The sequence below is a fragment of the Temnothorax americanus genome, unplaced genomic scaffold (assembly GCF_048541705.1).
Source record: "Temnothorax americanus isolate GAGA-0224 unplaced genomic scaffold, ASM4854170v1 Scaffold24, whole genome shotgun sequence".
Lineage (NCBI taxonomy): Eukaryota > Metazoa > Arthropoda > Insecta > Hymenoptera > Formicidae > Temnothorax > Temnothorax americanus.
The window spans coordinates 379,744-402,167 of record NW_027509381.1 but is presented as its reverse complement, the minus strand read 5'-3'; the positions used below and the strand labels follow the sequence as shown (position 1 = coordinate 402,167).

The window sequence follows — 22,424 nt, the reverse complement described above, 5'->3', positions numbered from 1 at the left end:
TGCGCAATCCCACGTTGCCCCCGTGCAAATGGGAGCTCGGCCGCATAACGCAATGCCATCCCGGGCACGACGGTTTCACGCGCGTAGTGACCGTGAAAACGGCCACTTCCAAATACCAAAGGCCAATCGTAAAACTATGCGTTTTACCGGTCAACAGCGAGGCGACGAGCAATTAATCATACTTCTTGCGTCAATGCGAGACGCACGTTAGATCTAAGTATTATATTCTAAGCTAGTTTAAGCAATTCGTCTATGTTATTCCACGGCGGGCAGCGTTGCCCCTTTATTTTTCTGCATGTCTCTGTAAACTTCTCGCGCTGATGTTTTATGTTTTTCTATTATCGCGCATTATTTCGAAACTATCGTTCCGAGGCGGGCGGTATGTTCGAGATCCGTCAAACTTTCCTACGCGAAACATCGGCTCGAAAACATTATTATATTTAACATCGAGAAATACCGATGTTTATGTGGTTCGAGCTCTGTCGAACTTGTTTGAAATATACGTTCCCCGCGATCCCCGCGCCCTCGAAGCCCATCGATCGCGATCACGCGTTACGAGAGTGCTCCCTTATTTGTCGAAGCACGGAAACGGCTGTTGTGACGCGTGATGTGACCATACGGACGAATAGCGATTCAGCTCTCATCGCGCGTTCGTTCCTGAAAAACAACCCTCTTGAGTAAACGGCGAATTCGCTCGCCGGACAGTCAGTCGTTGCTGAGGATTCCTAGCCTCAAGTCGTGGGCCAGAACTCATAGCCGAAAGTCGTCGCGTATCAATCCTCGTCTAAAGACAGCACGGCTCTCTCCCTCCTAAATCGCTGCTTGAATCGCTACTCGTTTCGTCTTAAAGTGCGGATCAAAGTTACTTATATTTTTTCATTAAGTGTGCTACTTAGCGAGGGGTCCGAAAACTTCCGGTCGTGCTCCGCTCGCGATCGTTCTTCTGCCGCGCGCTCAAGATTTTCGTTCGACGCGTACAAGATCTCCGCTCCGCGAGAGGCTTCGATGCGAGAAGCTGAGACAAGATTTCCGTTCGCGATACCTGGCAGAAAAGTACGAACGACTCAGAAGATTTCCGAATCCGCGGCGCACGATCCGTTGTTCCCCCTCGCGTCTTTTCCGTTCTTGAAATAAAGACTATATATTTCTTTGTGCAATCTGTGTTCCGAGTGCTTTAATCCTCATTCCTCCCACGAATTTACGACTCGCGTTATCCACGCTTCTCGCTCAACTCTGAGCGGAATCCAAATTCAGGGCGACCGTCGGAAAGCGACGCCCGAACAGAAAGAAAAGTGTCTTTTTTAGTACAAAAAAGTAAAAATTAAAATTCTGATCTTATTAACTTTTTCCTGAAATTAGAAAGGTTGCTTTAAATTGTTTATTAATTGTTTTTTTACGAAAACATGCAAGAAAATATTTAAAAATAATCGAAGATAATTTTTTAAAAAATAATCAAAGATATTTCGCCAAGAAAATCCATCGTAGACATAAGTTGCCAATCACAAAAACATTTTTTATTTGTGCACAGAAACTAAAAAATGAAAGCATATAAAATAAAATACATACATTTATATAAAATAATATATATTTATATATTATATAAATTTATATATAATATTATATAAAACATAAAATTATAAACATTTATATAAGAAAATATATATAAAAAGATATATTTTTTTAATTATTAGATATTAGATTTTGAAATTGTTTTAATTTCTCGGCTAAAGCATTTATTATTGCCTTGTTAGATGTAACTCTCGGACCTTTCTTTTGTCCAACATTTTGGCTCAATAAATTAGTGAGTCCACCTATACCAGACGTGGAATATATTTGTTGAAGATGTTCCAAACGAATCCCTGCTTTTGCTATTTTGGAAATCATGTTTGGGGAGATACCGACCTTGCAGTCGTTACAATTTTCATCACTTTTTTTAAGTACCTGCAATGAATTCATAGCAATCTTCAGTTCTAATTTTCTCTGTTTCGTATCTAGAATGAAAGTAACGGAGAGTGTGTTGTCTACAAACTCGCTCATTGAGATATTAATTGCATCGTTGTTTATCAACATTTGTAATACTGATACGTCAATAGCAGCATCGTATGCTCCTTCTGTTACTTTTTTACTAAGATAATCCTCAGCAAGTGCGGTTTGCGCAAAACTTTTTTTTTCAGCTTTTCTGTCTAATAATTTCGACTTAAAAATTTTTAATGTATCAGCAAAACCATTGACAATTGCCATGAATTCAGCTAGCAGCTGTACTTTTTGTATCAAAAGCAAGATTATGGGAGCATCAAAAGTATGTCCGTTGTGCGCTGCTAATATTATGCTTGGACTAATGGAGCGTAAGAATGCAATAAATTCATTTATTGCATTTTTTGGTGGGACCGTTGGTACTAAAACAGAATTCTTATACATAATTCCGTCATGGACTACGAGTCCAGTTACAGCCGATGCACCTGCAGAAAATCTACAAGTTGGCATTATATAGACATTGAAAATTTTGTCATCTGACTTTGCGGCTATTTGTACAATTTGATCATCCGATCTGCTGAACCCAGTAGTCTCAATATCGAAAATGACTATCTTTGTATTTTTATTAACTGCAGGGCCTCGAATTCCTGCAACTGAATCGTCGAGACAACCTATATCTAATTGCGCTTCACAGTTTGACTGATATATGTGATACCTTCTTTTCTTTCGGTAAGCAATGTTTTTTTTAAACGATTTTTAAAACGGGCACGACGTCGCCTTTTAAAGTCAATGGTTTTCATTTTAGCATTTTGCAATTTTCTTACTCTATCCTTTTAGAGCCTATATTGTAACGATTTGTTTTTCAATGGAGAAAGGCTTGATTTTTTATAAACACTATCAACATACACAGTTCCTAAGTTTACTTGACATATAGCCAATCCTACTCGGAAATCATTAGAACTAGTCACTAGAGCTACCGTAGTGTCTCGCTTTTGGGGCTTTGCTTGCGATAATTATGTTACAATTTTCGTTTAACTGGCTCGATCCACATGAAGCTAATTTGTCGGCGTCATTCGCGAATTGTTGAAATATTGATGTAACTGAAGTTTTTAATTCATCCCCAGTTAAAGGTTTACCATTAGGAAGAATTTTATGTTTAAAATTTACAGGATCAACATTGTAACCGCACCATGAGCCGCATTTTTCATGGTTACCGAAAGCATGAGGTACTATATTTAGAATGGACTCTTTCGTAGCTTCTACTTTTTTTTTGTTAGTCTGAAGAACGCAACGAAACACGTATCGAAAGTATTCTACTGTAGTAGAAGACATTTTTTTCAAAGGATACAGAAATTTCGCCAATTTCTTTGTTGCATGGTTCAGGTCAGTCCATTTTATGACCTGCCTACCCAGCTCTCTGCGTACACTTGCTATTGTGCATGAATCTTCGTCCCCTATAAGAGTTTTTAAATATACATTCTCGGCATCAAATTGTTTATTTTTCGTAAATATTTCGACTGCCATGTCGGGTTCCATCGCTTTCGAGCTGCCTTCAAAATTACGACGGCAGTCATGATCGGTTTTACTTCCAATTGAACAATATCTGCAGTTCTTATTTTGTGTAGCAAATCCAATGCATAAGCCGCTGTAATGTCCAAAAACGGCTCCGTGCCCTGTCAAGCTATTATTTGATCGACCGGATCCTTTCTTTTGCCATCCAGCATCATAGGAAGCAGTGATACCGACTGATCCTTTGGAAGAAAGTACTACGTGCATATTCTTATTTGGAGATTTGAAACCACGATTTAATGATTACCTGGCAGACAATTATCCTTGAAGACTTGAGAATTCTCAGCAGTAGTCACTTCGACGTGTTGATCGGAGCTAAACATACCTGGTGTACTTTCTACGAGTACATTTACATCCTGAGAACTGAAACGCGAAAATATAAAACAGCAAATTATCAAAAATAAATTTAAAAACTCATAAGTAAGCAAATCGGTTTTAATACTATTTATCAAACAACAAAGGTATTGTATAATTCTCATACATATCGCTGGATATTTTAAAACGTCTACTACTAAAAGTAAAAATATAATTTTTACTTAAAAAATAACGTTACATTTTATGTTACATGACAAAAGTTTCGCGGACAACGCACTTGCTGCGGACTATTTTGCGCTGAGAATTATTTTGTGCTGAGGATTATTTTGTGCTGAGGACGATATCTAATAAATAGGAATATATTTATATAAAAAGGATATATATAAAAGAATATCTTCTTTTATATATGTATATTCTTTTATGTAAATGTGTATTTTTTATTTTATATATTGTGTTACATATTCTTATAGACTATAGTAGAAATATCGACTTAAAACTTTTTCTTAATGCTATGAATTAACGGTATGAATTAATGCTATAAATTAACGCTATGAATTAATACTATGAATTAAAATATTTTGTAATCATTCTTATTGCTATATGCGACAAATGTAATTCTCTGCAAATGCTCTTTATCAGTGTTTTTTCGGTATCCTGATAAATCATTTTCCGATATTGATGCTAGATATTTCTCAAGGTCTGACTGACAAGAGTTGTAGATGCCTGGACACTGTATATTTAATAATTATCAATAATAATAATCAATGCCATATTTTTTAAATTATAATAGATATTATTTAAAATAAAAAATGTAGAGTATTACCTTTCGTTCGCAATAGTTAAAGCTTTTTCTATGTTGAGAGAGACAACTTTCTTTAGCTACATTTTCTATGATAGGTCCAAGGATTCTTTCGTGCCGCTTTATTAAATTGTGGTGAACAATCGGTACATTGATTGCGGACAAGAAGGTGTTACAATGTGTTACACCAATACCACCATCTAATATTGCTGTAAGAAATAAATAAAAAATGAAAGAAATTTGTTAATACTTATATTATACATATATAAGATAAATATGACAAATGAAAATAATGTAGAATGATAAATACCTAAAGCCGCTTTTAAATGGATGTGAAATTTGCAACTTGAATTCTGAACATCGTATGTTGAACTTTGTACTTTATAGATAGTACTGCATTGAAAACATCTTATGTCGAACGTGCTGGCAAGGCCAATTATATCTTCTCGAACAATAAATCGAAATGAAAGTGGCAAGTTGCATTGCTGACACCACATATCATTTCCCAATTTTGTCAAGTCGACAATACGTCGACCAAGATCAGACAAGTATGCACTTGATTTCTCAGTAACTCGTCTCTTTTTTTGAGCTTTACTAAATATTGTCCTTCCACAATATTATTCTCTTACGAGCAAATCTCCCATTATGCCGAAATTGCTTATCTTCCATTATTTTTCGATCAACACATAACCTCACTCGACACAATAACCTCACATGACACTGACAGGATGGCTGCCTACGCGATGAGATGCGATGTTGCTACATTTCTTTTGTACAAATGTCAACTAAAGTCAAATCTTAAACTATTTACATTTATCAGTAAATGAATTGATACATGATCGAATGAAAAGTTACATTATAAAACTAGTAATTATACAAGTGTTTAGAATATATGCATAAAAAGGGTTTTTCTTAAAATAAATTTAGACCTTACATCGACTCATACAGTACGTGGCCCAATCACCTTAACTGCGGGGAATAAGACATGGTGAGAACCATTTCAGAGCCATTTTTCTTGCACCAGTTCCGAAGATTCTCGTTCACGTATTCGCCACCATTGTCACATCTCAATTTAGCCAGTTTTAGATTCCACCGAGCTTCAGCAAATTTTACGTATTCTTTAATTGTATCTGCGACTTTATATTTATTTTTCAGCAAATAGATAACAGTGAAATGCGTGTAATCGTCTAACGTAGTCAGTATGTACCTTTTGTCGTCCCATGTTGGAATTTCCACAAGACCGCAGACATCAGAATGTACTACTTCCAAGGCTCATTTCATTTGCGTTCCGCTTCCTTTAAACGGTGCTCTCGTCTGTTTCGCTTTCATGCATGTTTCGCAAGCTTCTTCTATCTTCTTCAGATCTTCCGTGGTGAAATCCAGGCCTTTCGACATTCCTTTTAGAGTCTTCATACCATCAATGCTTAGATATCCTAGTTTTTTATGCCATTTCTCCGCCATTTCTAATTTTTGTATAGCATATGATCTTCCCGCGATTTCGGTGCTTAACATTACCTCGTACAGTCCATTTTCTTTCTTCTTACCGCAAAGCATTTCTTCATTATTCTTCTCTACTACGACCTTGTCTCTCGTAAAGATCACCTTCCCTTCATGCTCTGTTGTATAGTTGGCACCGATATCAGATTCGCACATAGGTCAGGAATATACATCACATTCTTCAGAATACAGTTTTCCGTTTCTAATATTCCGGTTCCTTCTGCTACCATCGACTCGTTGGCTTTGGCTACACCGACACTAGACTGTGTTTGTCTCAAGTTTTTCAGATATTTCGTGTTATTAATCATATGAGACGTCGTACCAGAATCAATTATCCAGGAAGTATCTTGTTGCTTGTGTACGAGAAACGACACTTTATCAGTCTGCTTATCTGATTTATCAGATTGTAGATCCTTTTTCTTACTGTTAGCATCATCGCAAAAGTAGCAAGCCTTTTCAAGGTGATTGGATTTCTTACATATCTTGCAGAATTTCTGCTTTTCTTTTGTATCCGTTTGCTTTTGAGACGTCTTTCTGCACGCTCTCGCCAGATGACCCGTAGAATTGCATTTAAAACATCTCTTCTTAGTATTATGGATATTAGCCTTAAACATCATCAGTATTTTCTTTAACATCTTGCTCAGAATTCCTAGCTTCTTCCGAGAGTATTCTTGCGGTTAGGTTCTCCAGTGTCTGGTCCCTTGTAGCCGTTGATTCCCACGCCGTAACAAACGATTTGTACAAAAAATATTCATATCTGATCATATATGATCATATATGAATGGCCATATATGGTCAGATATGGAAATTGGCCAGATCTGAGGATATATGATCTGGTATTATTGTATATGTTAATATCTGATCAGGTATGATCAGGTACAAACTATATATTTATCAGGTATGGACATATATTTTTGAGTAAGTTTCAGAAAATTGTTATATATTTTCAAAAGTTATTTTTTAAAAGTGTGCCATTTTATTATAAAGGTAGACTCCACGATACAACTAATACAAAAATTGTGCCGCTCCATAGTGCGAAACAGCTAGTGTCGTGTCTTTTGATACCGTTCTTATAACACTGTTTGTCAAATTTTAAATTAATACGAGAAACAGGTCCCATCGATTGCCATCTATCGAATACTTTTGAGATGCGACATCTGATCTGATCATATATAATCTTATATGACTATATAGTTCCATATATGATTATATATGCTCTATATATGGGTATGTAAAACTTATATCTGTTCATATCTGACAGTATATCAACATATATAAATGAGATATGAACAGATATAAGTTTTACATGCCCATGTATAGAGCATATATAATCATATATGGTTATCTATCGCCATATATGATCAGATCTTGTGTCATGTATAATGTACGATGTGATCATATATGGCGATAGATAACCATATATATGATTATATATGCTCTATACATGGGCATGTAAAATTTATATCTGTTCATATTTCATTTATATATGTTCATATACCGTCAGATAAGAATATTTTTCCCGGACATTTTATATTATTATATCCCAATCTCGTCATATATAGATAGATCTGATCATGTTTCATATCATTTCCGGCCGTATATGAACATATACAATCATATACAGCATTGTGTCTTGTCATATATGATCATATACAATGTCGATACAGTTATGTATGGCCACATATAATTATATCTGATAATACATGGCCGAACACACACATTCTTTATATACGACCATGTGAGGCCAGATACGATTATGTATGGTGTCATATCTGCTACACATAATAATATGTCTGACCATATATGAACTTATATGATCAGATCTTGTGTCATGTATAATGTACGATCTGATCATATATGGCGATAGATAACCATATATGATTATATATGCTTTATATATGGGCATGTAAAACTTATATCTGTTTATATCTCATTTATATATGATCATATATATATCATATATGTTTATATATGTTCATATATTGTCAGATATGAATATTTTTTCCCGGGTGATTCCGGCAGTGTGACTAAAATTTTAGATATTAGCATAAAATCCGCTATTTCTGCGTTTAACGCTTTAAGGCTGCTAGCTATATTTACTAATTTACTGATATGTGTGGCTACATCGCAACTTTTATCCATAGAATAACTAAAGAATTCCTGCATCAGCGTGCATTTTCTTTGTTCGCTATCTCTCTCGTATATAGCACATAATTTAGTCCACATGTTCTGAGCGGTATCGCAATTTAATATGGAGTGAGTGGTTTCTTACCCAGATCACCTTTTGTGCATTTGCGTCCTTTTTAGACCACGTTGCGTCTCGCTCAGCAGGCGGTGCATTCGTTGTCACATCGTATAATTCGTTGGCTTTAAGTACGATCGTGATCTCGAACTTCCACAGCTGAAAGTTTTCTACGCCACTCAGCTTTTCTATCTGGCCTATTTCCTCCATTGATACCTTAGCCATTTTAGTACTTTTACCGTCTTCTTTTTTACTTTCTATTTTCGGACCCTTGCTTCCGATTTTCGTTTTTCTCCAGATCAACCGTTAACTTCTTTCTCCGGGCCCATAATTTGTAGGCTTAATTTGCAGTGGTATTACGTATAAAGAAACGGACAGTCGTTGTATCTTGAACATAAGATTTATTCAGAGAAACGAATATATATACCTTGTCCTGACTTGGGTCTTTACAATAATGCTTGAGGATTTTAAATAACAGAGAGAAATAAAAATGTCGTGATCGTGCGAGAACTGAACAGGACAGAATAACAAAAAACTCTCCTCTAGTACTTTCTAGGCCGTGCGCCTAGCGATGATAAATGTGTAGCTCGATCAACCATATCGATATCGCTCTTATTGACATTATCGATTATTATCGACTGTTAGAAATTATTCTTTACAATAACAACCTCAATGTGCGACAACTTTTCTTTTCTTACCAATGTGTTTGCAGAGTGAAAGTTCTGGTAATAGTATAAGACGCTCCAAGAGAGCGGATAGTGTGGTCTCAGGTGTTTCTCACTCTCCGTTGAACGATACTATACGTCCTCCCCCTGTGGAATTGAATCTTGAAAGAGAATTTTCTCCCATTGAACCTAACTTAGTTGAATCTAACCTCGAGTCCTTATCGAGCACCTTCCCTACTCCGGATATTGTACTACATGACCTACGTTCTCTCTATAATTCAGGCAAGTCAGATAAATATAAAGCTTCGGCTTTGCTACAATATCTCGGTTTAATCTTTAGTAAATTTAACTAATTACATTTAATAATGCCTCTGAAAATCTTACAGTGGAACTGATAGGAGTAGTGTCCTTATATATGACGTTATGTAATGCTAAACCATTTAACTTCTGTAAACTTTGCCCCGTTATTGCGGATTTAAAAAATAAACTGAATCATGCTTCGAATAGCAATAATCACATTAGATTTACATGGTGCTCTGCCCACATCGGTATAAATGGAAACGAGTGAGCAGATGCCGCGACTAAGATCGCATACATTATATTGGGAAACCCCTAATAAATAAAATATCCCATAAAGATGTCTCTGCTGCGTTGTTGGACACTTATAAAATGATTGTTGTGGAATTTTTGGAGCGAATCAATATTGGTTCGGGTAATTTTTTATATGGAGGATTTTTTATGAGACAGGAATTGATATCTCTTACTTAACTAAATTTAATTTTGATAGATGTTGACTACATATTATTTCCCGAATTATTGTCGGATATGCTTTCTCTAATGTTATTAAGTTTAAATTCGGGTTATGCGATTCCCCTGCGTGCCCTTGCGGTTTTTGCAATCAAAACATTGATCAGTTGTTCTGGCTATGCGAGCTATAGCTATACTGCAAAGAAAGAAATGAAGTTATCAATAACTTATTCAAACTTAAACTTTTGACACTTTTTTCTGTCGTATATTTATTTAACAACCTTAACAGGAATATTTTAAATGTGATTATAAATTTGTTTTTAAGTGATTGTAAGTTCGATTTATAACTGATTGATGCGGAGCTTGGCTCTCTTCTTTATCGACACGTGGAGAAGGAGTACTGGTAAAATACGCAAGAAGGCGACTATTTCCCCGGATAGTCCCCCAGATTTCTTGTTATAAAGCGTGGTACTACGGTTCTTGTGGAACCGGATATTTATTCGGGGCAGAAAGAAGAAGAAGAAGAAGACTCCCAGACGCACGGACGCCCACGGCGGCGCACGGTCGCCCGCCAACTTCCTCGGCGTACAAATGCCTCTAGCAGTAGCGCGTGGACGCTTGCCGTCTTCCTAGACGCACGGACATCTTCGGCAGCTACGAAAGCCAGCCCAAGGAAGGAAGGAATAAACGCGGCCATGCAGGCCAAACGAAGAGGAGGCAGATTTCAAATAAAATGACATTAAAGACACTGATACAATAACACGTGTATATAATGTAAATATACGTTGATTGTTTAAAATGCAAACATGTGTCACCTTCCTTTCTACCCCTTTTTGATTCACAATCCATCGGCCAACTTCTACTCACGCATTATGGATAAGTTAGAATAAGGTAGATAACCGATAAATATAAAAGTAGTAACGCCCATACATGTGTTGTAGAGTTTCAAATGATAAAGAAAGAACTTGAAAGAAAAAATTATAAATTTACGGAAAAAAATTAGGTTGTGTGTGGGAATTAAGAACAATTTAGAAATTGCATGAAAAGAAAAACGGCAGCCTGACTGCAACAATAGTCAATCTTTTTTCTTGTTGACTATTACATAATATCAACCGTTATTAGATAACTACCAGATATTTACAGGTATTCTTCAGCAATAACTTACATTTACATTTACATATTACATGCAACAAATTTAGAGTTTTTTAACGATTTTTACACAACTCATAACAACATCAAATGTGATAACTGTCTCTCAGTAATAAGTTTTATTAATCGTAATAAAAATAATCACGTTTGCGATGCGTTTGGACCGGCAAACAGTCCTCACGCAGATATGCACAGCACCACAATATGCACAGACGGTCATTTCTTATTATTTCTTATTTCTATTCTATATAATCTCAATTTTCCCAATTAGAAATATATTATTTTTAACTATATTCTTTAAGAAATTTGATGTGGAATTGCTTCAGTGTTTCGAGCATTGTTTTGATTTTCTCCTTTTGCGGCAATATTGTGGTCCGAAAATGGTATGTGCCGGGTTTCTGACCGAAGCCCGAGCCTGGAATCACGCAGATTCCGGTGCTCTCTAACAATTTGAACGCATAGAAAACGTCTGGTTCCTGGCCCTTCGCTTGTGCATCCTCAATCGCCTTCGGCGGCAGCTCGAAGCGCGGAAACACGTACATTGCACCCATCGCCGGATTTGCCTAAAAAGAAAAGACAAAGATAAAAAAAATTTCTACATTGTAGAAATGATCGAGCGCAGCTTTTGTTTCTACGAAAGGACAGTCACCTTATATCCTGGAATACTATTGAGCATATCGACTATGAGGTGCGATCTCTCTGCCAAGGAGCGTAGCGTTTCGTTCTTCTCTTTCTGGAATTGCTCGTACGATGGCTCGTTCGGTCGCGGCGGATTCACCACAACGTCCATCATGACCTGGCCAAGTACGGTAGGACACAGCATCACAGAAATCGACTTCAACAGCACCTTCATCACTTTCGGATCCATGTTGATGATTTCGGTGTAACCACCGCGAATTCCGCACTCGCCCATATATCCTAAAGGAAAATATGTTAGCACAAAATGTTTCCTAAATTTCAAGAAATTACCTTTTTCAAAAAAAGGTAAAAAAAGGCGCCAAGTACCTCAGTAAGCAAGAAACACGAAGAAACATTTTAACTACATTACAGCAACGTTTTAACATTAATGCAATGTAGTTAAAATGTTTCTTGACGTTTCCTGCTTACGGACACGCGTAATGTATATTGTAAATCCAAAAATCTTAAATGGTAGTAGCTTTATTATTGCGTTACTTAACTCAACCTAAGTAATATGTATTTTAAAAAAAGATGTGAAATCTTTAAATTGCGCCAATTACAAAAAGAATATACAAGGTTCACCAAAAGTATAACAACCCCTAAATATTTCGAACTGCGCATTTTAGAAAAAAATGTTTCAGACAAAAGTTGTAGGGTTTCAAGTAACGCATTAAATAGTAATATTAGTGTAACTACAAATAACTTTGTTAATGCCAAGTAAAAATAACTTTAAAATTTTTAAATAAAAACCTTTATTTTCGATTGCATATTCTTATCGCTTACCTCGAGAGCTTTTCAAAACACTATAATAAAGTATTTTTTTTATTAAATACTTTTCAAGTTGTGTGTGTGTGTGTGTGTGTGTGTGTGTGTGTGTGTGTGTGTGTGTGTGTGTGTGTGTGTGTGTGTGTGTGTGTGTGTGTGTGTGTGTGTGTGTGTGTGTGTGTGTGTGTGTGTGTGTGTGTGTGTGTGTGTGTGTGTGTGTGTGTGTGTGTGTGTGTGTGTGTGTGTGTGTGTGTGTGTGTGTGTGTGTGTGTGTGTGTGTGTGTGTGTGTGTGTGTGTGTGTGTGTGTGTGTGTGTGTGTGTGTGTGTGTGGAGCTTGAAAGCTACGATACCGCCGGTATCAGCTTTACCCAAAATGTACAACGTGGAGGTTGCACGGTCAAACCAAAGAAATCGGGCCAATCACAAAAAAGAAGGTGGAGCATAGAAAAATTTGGTAGTGAAAGGGCAGAAGGTTAAGGAGGAAGCAAAAGAGATTACCCAGGATGGAGCAAGAGGGGTCGAAAGGATCGTGGAAAAAAAATTAAGAAAGGTGTTGAATGAGAGGAAAGAGAAAGATGAAAAAAAGGACGAGAAGATGAAGGAGATGGAGGAGAAAATGAGGAGATTAGAAAGAAAGGGAGAAAGGTAGAAAGATTGGAGCAAGGTGGAGGCAAAAAGAAGATGGAGGATAGCGTGGAGAGTGGGGCGGGAAAAAAGAAATGGTGGGCAGGGGAGGGTAAAAGGAACGAGGACGAATTAAGAAAGAGAAATGTGATTATAAGGGTTGAAAAAGAGAAATGGGGAGGTAAGGAGTCAAATTGGGAGAAAGTGAAGGAACTTTTCACGGAAGGGTTGAGGGTGAAGGTGAGGGTAAGAGAGGTGATAGTTGAGGGGCAAAGAGAAGTGTGACTGACGATATTGGTGAAACTGGGAGATGAAAAGGAGAAGTGGCGGGTGTTGGAGGCGAGGAGAAGGGCAGGGAACAGCATAAGGGTAAAGATTCATGAAGATAAGTCGGTGGAAAGGAGAGATAGAGAGAGAAGAGAAAGCGGAAGAGAGAGGAGAGGCGCACAGGAGTACAGGGAGATCGGTGAAAGAGGAAATAGCAAGTAAGATGGAGGAGAAGCTCCACATGACCTCCTCCAATGATGAGGAGAAGGGGAAGAAGAGAGAGTGGGCCAAGGACAAATAGAGAAGAGCGGGATGGGAAGGAAAAAGGCTGAAGGACGGAGTCGCGGCGGAAGCAAAGAAAGAAGAAAAGGGGTGAAGAAGATTACGGGGAGGGTGGATAAATGTTCTGTGAGGTCGCAAATGGCCTGGCATGGGGGAAAGAAAGAATAAATGTAAGAGGTTTGGGCACGTTCCTCAGAAAAACGCCTTGTAAACCCTACGGGGAAATACAATAAATACATACATACACAAAAAAGAAGGTACACGTTGTGGCAAAGGGCTGCTCGCAACGACCATAGGGGAGGATTTTCACGAAATTTATTCTCCGGTGGCAAGATCCATTCGACTTCTAGCAGCCATATCGGCGGAGTTGGGGTTACAGATCCACCAAATGGATGTAGTAACGGCATATCTTAACGGCGAATTAAAAGAAAAAGTATACATGAAGATACCTAAACAATTACAAGAAGTACGGTTAAAGATTAAGCCCGGAAAACGTGTCGGTTCGAGCACAGAAATAAATCGTGAAAACGACGTGATACAAACTGCGAAACGTTGGTTGGATGCGATGGAACAAAACCAGGACAACGTATGCCTACTGAAAAAGGCTATGGATTGAAGCAGTCAGGGCGACAATGATACCGGCGTCTCGTATCGAAGCTAAAACAGCTGGGCATGAAACAAACCGGCCAAGACCTATGTATCTTTACATTATCAAGGAAGAATGGTCGGTTTATAATGATCGTAATCTACGTTGATGATATCTTGATTGCTACGAACGATACTGGCTTAACGAAGTAAAAAAATCGTTATCCGAATTCTTTGAAATAAAAGACCTCGGACGCGTAAATCAGTGCCTTGAAATCAAATTCCGGCAGAGCAAAAAAAATTATTGTGTCATTTTGAGCTAACAAAAATACACAGAAGCTATCCTGGAACGTTTCGGCATGCAGGATTGTAAACCTGCAAAAACCCCTATTGACACGAACAAGCAATTGATGAAACCAACGAGGATAAACGGAAGGATAATGAGGCAATACTTATATCAACATCTTATTGGAGCACTTATGTATCTGGCAGTGACTACTAGACAACTAGACCCGATATCGCGTACGCAGTAAATTTCATGAACCAATTTAATACCAATTATTCAACGGAGCATTGGGTGGCAGCCAAGAGGATCCTTCGATATCTGAAGGGCACCATGAATCATGGCATTATGTACCAAAAATCAGACATACCGTTATATGGAGTGGTCGACGCGGACGACTGGGACGCCAACATGGTCGATAGGCGATCATATTCTGGGTATACGTTCATACTCGCAGGAGCGGCAGTGTGCTGGAAAGCTAGGAAACAACGTACCGTGGCTCTATCAAGTGTTGAGGCGGAGTACATGGCGATATCGGAAGCAACAAAAGAAGCAATCTACCTCAAGAGCATAATGAGCGCAATTCCATTACCATGTGATCAAATATTACGTTGTTCAATGACAATCAAGGAGCACAGCGTTTGGTTTGCTGTGATGACATGCCTCATTTTAGGACCAAGCACATCGATTTACGCCATCATTTCGTCAGAGATCACTGTGCGTCGGGCGAAATCGAACTGCAATACATGTCAATGAATGAAATGTCCGCGGACATTTTAACAAAGGGATTGTCCGGACATAAGCATATCACCTGTCAGGACGGGCTCGGAATGATTGAATCACGCGAATAACGCGGCTCGACTTACAATTTCAAGGGGAGGTGTTAGAGACGCGAAGTAACTACTATCGAGCCGGTGGTGCCATATATATCGACGCGTATTCTTAGGCTGTTGACGCCTGTAACCGTGTCACATAGTTATAGTTTCGAGTGAGTTGCCACGCGAGATACATACAATTCGAGCGTCGCAAGTAACCGAGTATACTTTTGTAATCTAATTAGAATAAATGATCCACGGTGCGGTCTCGCTTCGCGTATACTTACGCGCGAGACACTACCGTGTTTCTTGATTCATAAATTCATAACTTGATAATCAAGATTAAATGTCTTCTCAAATCGAATATCGATATTTCAGCTAACTGTAAAAAAATATAAACTTGTGAATGTAATTTAACCTTTTGACTATCAATAATGGAAATATCCGCAAACACACTGGCCAATACTGTTCATGACAGAAAAATCCGCATATTCAAGAAAAGATATTTTTAATGGAGCAATTTGAACAGAGCCCTATATCTATATGTTTGTAAAGTTACTGAAATCAAAATTGCAAAATTTAAAATGACGGACTAAAAATAAAATTGTTCAATTTGCATAAAAATTTATATTTAAAAGTTTTTAAAGTCGATTTGAAATTTAAAATAAAAATTCAAGAATTTAAAATGGCAAATTTAATATAATAAGCAAAAAGTTCATAATATAGTTTAATTGCATAAAATGTTTTGAAGAGCTTTTAAAGCTGCTCATTCCGTTTTTAAAATTGAAATTTATTAATTTCAAATGACGGTGTTTGGCGCTCGCCTCTGTATATAGTGATGTTAGTTCCTTTAGTATTAGAACTGTATATATTAGCGACAACGTACTAGTAATTAGTAGTTAAGTAGGTATGTACTACCGTCGATAAAATCGATTCCGAGTTCAATGACTCGCGCGAAACGTTGGCGGATCGCGGTAACTAGTCAATAGTCAATACTCGCGCGATTCACTCGACTCGTGCTGCCCGCCCGCGGGTGGCATTCCCAATTATTGGGAGAAATACTCGCTCGCGCCGTACTTCTCAGGTGCGCGAGCTGGAGAGTGCCGGAGCACTCACTCACGTTCCGAACACCATCGAGTCAGCACACATTTTGGACATCGTCGATTCGATTCATTTATGTGCCTTGCTTGCTTGCCTCATCTGCCTGCACTATCTTGCTTGCCTATCTCATTGCCTGCTTATTGCCTGCCTGCTTGTCTTCCCGCAATCACGGAGGGCTCGCTGCCAAACGGAAGGACGAGAACGACGAGAGAGCACCACCCGAGAGGGCACCGGGCAACGGAACGGTGAGTCGCTTGCTTTACGTTTGCTTTCGTTGCATGCGTTTTCGTTAATTCAACTTGTGAGGGAACGGTCCCTCTTGTCTTTCGCGTTACTTAATAGCTAATCTCGCGAATCCGGGGAGCGCTTCACACCCCCCGATCAGACGGACTTATTATGACGGCCAAATAATTTCAAATATCGCTCAGTTTGTATAAAAATTATTTTATAAGAATTTTTATAAATTTTTTTGTTATTTTAAATTTTGAAACGTTGACCTCAAATTTAGCGACTCAAAAAACCTCCAGAAAGCATTTTTATATAATTTTATTAACTCTTTTGTTAGAAGCATTTTTGGCCCATCAGCATTTTTTTCGCCTAGCTAACAGCCAAGGGGTTACGAATTCAATGTCCCTTAAATTGTCAAAAGTCTAACGTTTAAAATAAATTGCGACTCCTAACGAGTTATATTCCTGATTCCATCTTTTCTCACGCACCTTTCGAGATTGACATAAACGACGCGAGTTCCATCTTTGAATACGGCTCGCCCATTTCTGTCATGACTTTCTTGAAAGAATGGAACGCGCTGTCCTTGTCGTATATGTTGTCTTGATAGACCTCGTCGGCCAGCAGAAACAGGTGATGTTTATGAGCGAAGTGGATGACGTCTTCGATGTTCTTGCGAGTCAATATTTGACCAGTTGGATTACCGGGATTGATCACTACTAGCAATCGAGGATTACACGTATCCTTGACCTCTCCTAATACTCGTTCTAGCTCGTTGATCTGCATCGACCACTTGTTGTCCTCATCCAGATAGTATCCAATCTGGGCGAGACCAAACTCCGCCACAGTTGCCGAGAACAAAGGATACTGTGGAATCGGGATCATTACGCCGGATGGCTTATCATCGATCCTTTCGTTGAATAGCCTTAGGAATGACTGAAAAAGAAAAATTCAAAAGACAAGGATGCGATAAAAAAAGACAAAATATAGCACTAATAGTTAGTATCCCATGAGTTTGTCCAAAATACCAAAATTTGCCAATTTCAATTTTATATACCGTGTATTGCGTCAAAATCACTCTCTAATATATAGATATGTGAATAATATATGTGCTATTCTCATAAAATAACTTTTTATTTTTTATTATTATGTAGAAAAAAAGATAAATATTGTCAAAAGGGGACCCAGTTCTTATGATTTTGATCTTGACATATTATAGGGGTTACCCACCTGAATAACCTTCAGGAAGTTTTTGCCACGATCGTTCTGAAGGTTACTCAGGAGGGTGACCTGTATAATATATGTCAAGGTTAAGGTCATAGGAACTGGGCCCTCTTTTGTCAATATTTACCGAAAAAAATAGTAACAAAATTGCACAATTTTTCAACTTTTTTTTTACTTAAAATTGATTTTCACTTTGACATCTGACAATCTATTTTTCAGAACGTTACTAAATAACTAGATATTGTTTCCAAATAATTGCTTCCAATTTTGAATAACAAAAAGACAAGAAAAATGTTTCGAGTCTGCGTACCTTGATACCGTCGGAAGCACCGTTCGAGAGAATGATATTGTGGTAATCGCAGGGGATACCCCCATCGCGTTCCTGGATATATCGTGCAACATCTTTGCGAACACGCTCGATGCCGGCCGATTCCGAGTATGCGCCCACGCTACCGCCCTTGCAGCCCTCCAGAATCATCCGAGCGCGAGCCTTCACGTCCTCCGGGTAGCTTGGATCGTTCAACAGATTCGGCGAGACAGTTAGAGTGAGCACCTGCCGTAGGAACGTAATGGGTTGCTGGCCCATTGCGTGGGCATCACCCGAAGTCGATTTTGTCACCTCTTTAAAGGGTTTTTTAACACCCTATAAAGAGAAATGATCTTAATTTTAATCGCGATGTTTGTATTTATTTTTTAAATATTTCCAAGTGACTATAAACTATATATATCGGATTTTTGTTGAAACAAGAAGTGAAATTCTATTATATTTATTTGAATCTTTAAAGCGATTTTCATTTTTGATTGCTTACAATTCAAATAACTTTTTATGTTTCAACTGTTGTATCTGAGAAAAATCGATACCTCAATATATATTGTCATGTCTTTTTACTCGGTAATCACGCCCGAGACGCAAAACGGTTCAAAAGGGGAGGTGAGGAGAGAAAGATGACGGGACTCTCCAACGGGTCTCTCGCACAGTCCGACAATTATACTCAGAATCAAAGTTGAGCGCCAGACGCGTAAGCTCGCGTCCACGAATTTATACCAAAATCGCAAAAACCCGAAAATAATCACAAAAGCGTAATTAGTCAGGCGTGCGAGAGATTGGCCAGCTCGATCTAACGGCTGTGAGCGAGGTTGATAATGGGCAGCGCAAAAATTCGGCGGGGTGACAGTTAAGCAACATTCAGATATTTAATAATAATCAGTAACAATGTTTATTATCATTAAGAAACATAGTGAAATTAGGTGTCAACGAGCAAGAATTTAGTGAATTAAATGATTGAGTAGTGGAAGTTACATAGCAATCTGAACTAAATAATTGAATAATAGAATTCGTAGAATTACATCAATAATTAATAAAAAATTGAACAGGAGAGTTAACAGAACTCTGTATGAAACCGCGGCAAACCGTAATGATATAACTGAATCAAAATTATTCTGATAGAATCGAACCAAATACAATTAGATACTGACTCGAATTAACATCGCAAAAAAGAAAGTAAACGCAAATTACATAATAGAACTTAATACTAAACATGAAATATAGTTAAGTGGAAGAAATGCTGCGCCATGCTCGACGCGCAAAGACGCAATATTCGGAATCGCGAAAGAGTTCTGTCGCCAAGATACTATACGCTCCCCCCAGAGGTCAGTGGCGGCTCTTGGAACTTCTTAGGGGCTCTTGGGAGGCGTCACTGATACGAGTTTGGCGAACCCGGGGTACCCGAGCAGGCTAGGCTCGTTAGACACGGTAGCCAACCAGCTTAGGGGAAGGACACCCCGAAATCTCTTTTTGTACAATATGGCGGATAACAAGAAAGAAAAAGTCCCAGAGTGATCGGACACTCAGGGGTCGGCGAAGGGGGTGGGTATTGTCCCAGCCATCCCTTTCGCCGTTATTGAACGATGGGCCATCCGCTGGGTTGGGGCCGAGCCCGGCGGAGGAACTGGCGATCGCCGCCAAAAAGAATTGCAAAGTGGTACTCCGGAAGGTAGAAACTCTCTCCTCCGGAGAGAACAAGAGGGTGTTTTTTGGGGAGGAAAGTGAAGAGAAGAGAGCGCACCCGGCCAAGCGTACGGGACTTAACCCCCCTCTGATTCTGTCGAAGGAGGAGGAGGAGTCATGGGCGGAGGAACTCCGAAATAAGGACATAATCTTTCTTTATAGGGTGTGACGTGACATTGTCGCGTCCACCGCCCAGACGGTAGCTCGGCCGAGGGAAAGGTTGGGGATGGCGCCTCGACTCGAGTAGGGGAGAGCTAATTGCGTTAACTAATTATTTTCTTCTAGTTAGATTTTGTAGGAACGACAGGTGGTGCCGGAGCATGAGATTGACGACGAGATATGTAACGACGTGTGTCGCAACGAGGGAAGAAAGGACGCTTGAGGGACGCTGGGTCCCGGCGGGCCACCGTCTCCTCACTGTCGCGCCGGCTCGGGAACGAGACACATCTCCCAATGACCACTCGAGCTCTGCGAGGGACATCGTCAAATGTAAGGTCACTACTCTGGCGTTCCCGCGTTATAAGAAAAATTCGCTCGAGGCGCTAGCCTCAGGATCGTGTGTCAGCTACCGTACCTGGAGAAATACCTGTTACCTGTGGATCGAGCGCCCTTGGTTACCTTACGCTCTCCCTTTGGTCGAGACGACGGGAATGGAACCCGTGCAGGGGCCCCGCCGAGAGCGAATCCTTACGTAAGTAGACCACATAGGCTCTCCCCGGGAACATCGTCACGGCCGACAGTCGCGTGGCGTATTTCGTGTTGAATGCGTTTCTTGTAGATGTTAGCGGATTGTGCCGGATTCGGGCAATCGCGCGGTAATTTGGTGTGCTCACGTTTCACGAGTGCTAAGGTATTTTGAATGGCACTCGGTTTTGTGGGGAAATCGTAAGGTGCTCGGGCCTGCGAGAGAGTCGAGGATCGTGTCGTGTGTTAAAGCCGAAGAGTCGTCGGGATTAACACGGGGCCGCGAAATCGCCGGGTTTCGCGAGAAATCCCGGAATTAGGGTGGTTAACCGCGGAATCGTCCGCGATACAGGCTATTTCGTGTTGGGGATACCCAAGGCGGAGACGATCGTCTGCCGTGACTCGGCCAGGCGAGATCGCAGGCCGAGAGAAGGTATCAATTGCAAAGACGATCGTCTATTGGCAGGGCCGACACGGCGAGATCGCCCGCAGCTATTGTAGTACAAACTCGTGGCGGCCCGAGTACACGCGTGAATGTGTTTAATGCGTTGTGTTAAAGTCGGGTATGTGAATGTGTTTAATGCGTTGCGTTAAAGTCGGATGTGTGAATTCGTCGGTATTGCGTGTTAGAGTCGTGCGTTCTTTGTGAGTCTTCGTCGGTATCAAATATATCATTCTTTGTTAAAGTCGTATGTAAAAATATTAACGTTGTGTGAGTGTCGTCGGTCTTACGTTTGATTAGCGTCCGCGTGAACGGCGGTTCTCCACATTTTCTCTTTGTTACAATTGCCGACTATACCATCATACTTTTCTATATTCAAATATATGATTTTTCTTATTTTCAAATAAATAAATCAAAATAAAAAATATTAATTTTTCCCTTAATTTTCTCAAACAATCGATTTTGCTCTTTATTTTCGAATATATTTTCCGAAAAATATCAATTATTTACATTAAATTTACAAAGTTGATGATAAAATTACAAAAAATGTCATATTAAATCAAAAAGTTAACATATTAAAAACTTTATAACTCGGAAACCACATCTATTCCAAAATTTAAATTTTCAGGGTTGTTTAAGGATATAATAAAGTATATTCCCTGAAAATTTCAAAAAATTTCGAGTTGAAAGAAAAAAGTTCTGGCTATCTAAAAATGGCGATTTTTCGAAAATTGATCGGCTTTAGATGGCCATAACTTAACGAAATAAAAGCAATCAAGCAAAAAGTGGGTAGATTTCTTCAGAGTATACCTGAACAAAAAATATCAGCTGCTGATCAACCCTCTACTTCGAAAACTGTAGATATGACAGCATTTCAAAGATAGGCAAAATTTCTCTAAAACAGTGGTTTAGTTAGCAGCTCGCCGTGAAGCCGGGGACTTGAGTGTAAACCAATGACAAATTTTTTCCTTAAAAGTAAAGGGTTAACAGAAAAGAATGCAGCTTCAAACAAGTCTCTAAGTTATATAGAAGCTAAGATATAAATTTTTAAAAATGACTGAAAAATCGACTTTTTTCAAAATTCAAAATATTCTCCAGCGGCCGGATTTGATCGAATCGGGCTTAAATTTTCAAAATCATCTCCTTTTTTAGTGTACTTTCGAGGAAAAAATCGGCATCAAAATCGGTGACCCACCTCCGCAACCTTTGGTCGAAAAGTAATGGATCTGCCTATATATATATATATATATATATATATATATTGTTCGGCGTATTGCCTTGTATATATTGTAGTCGTTAGTATAGTCACTTTCTGTTCATGTAGTTGTAAATAATTCATACTTAGTTACATAAGTCATAAATAGTTACCCCGTCGCATTTGTAATTCTCGCGCGAAACGTTGGCGCATCGCGAGCAGTCAAATCATGCGACTCACATGTCGGTGCTGCCATCGCCTATCCGCCGACGGCATCTACTCCCCCCG

At 38.9% G+C, this 22,424-nt stretch overlaps 2 protein-coding genes across 9 annotated transcripts in view; both read right to left on the bottom strand.

Annotated features, from left to right (window-relative positions):
- Positions 1-1,694: 1,694 nt before the first annotated feature.
- On the bottom strand, positions 1,695-9,209 carry LOC143898641 (uncharacterized). 7 transcript variants are annotated; one of them, XM_077408239.1, is made up of 6 exons: positions 9,095-9,209; positions 5,865-8,783; positions 4,968-5,793; positions 4,682-4,866; positions 3,791-4,588; positions 1,695-3,725 (listed from the first exon to the last, which is right to left on the bottom strand). In XM_077408239.1, the coding sequence occupies exons 5-6, from the start codon at positions 4,020-4,022 to the stop codon at positions 2,935-2,937; spliced, it is 1,023 nt and encodes a 340-aa protein (XP_077264365.1). In that variant the 5' UTR covers positions 4,023-4,588; positions 4,682-4,866; positions 4,968-5,793; positions 5,865-8,783; positions 9,095-9,209; the 3' UTR covers positions 1,695-2,934. The 7 variants fall into 7 exon arrangements, with proteins under 7 accessions (XP_077264365.1, XP_077264366.1, XP_077264363.1 ...); XM_077408240.1 differs by lacking the exon at positions 9,095-9,209 and adding an exon at positions 8,824-8,948 and having other exon boundaries at positions 5,865-8,735; XM_077408237.1 differs by lacking the exon at positions 9,095-9,209 and having other exon boundaries at positions 4,968-5,393; positions 5,592-5,793; positions 5,865-6,001.
- Positions 9,210-11,061: 1,852 nt separating this feature from the next.
- The window catches only part of LOC143898640 (alanine aminotransferase 1-like), a 29,300-nt gene continuing 17,937 nt past the window's right edge, over positions 11,062-22,424 (bottom strand). For both annotated transcript variants that reach the window (XM_077408235.1, XM_077408236.1), the window contains exons 4-7: positions 18,118-18,450; positions 17,075-17,519; positions 11,607-11,875; positions 11,062-11,520 (exon numbers count right to left, since the gene is read on the bottom strand). In XM_077408235.1, the coding sequence (XP_077264361.1) occupies positions 11,242-11,520; positions 11,607-11,875; positions 17,075-17,519; positions 18,118-18,450 (1,326 nt within the window). In that variant the 3' untranslated portion in view covers positions 11,062-11,241. The remainder of the gene's footprint in view (positions 11,521-11,606; positions 11,876-17,074; positions 17,520-18,117; positions 18,451-22,424) is intronic.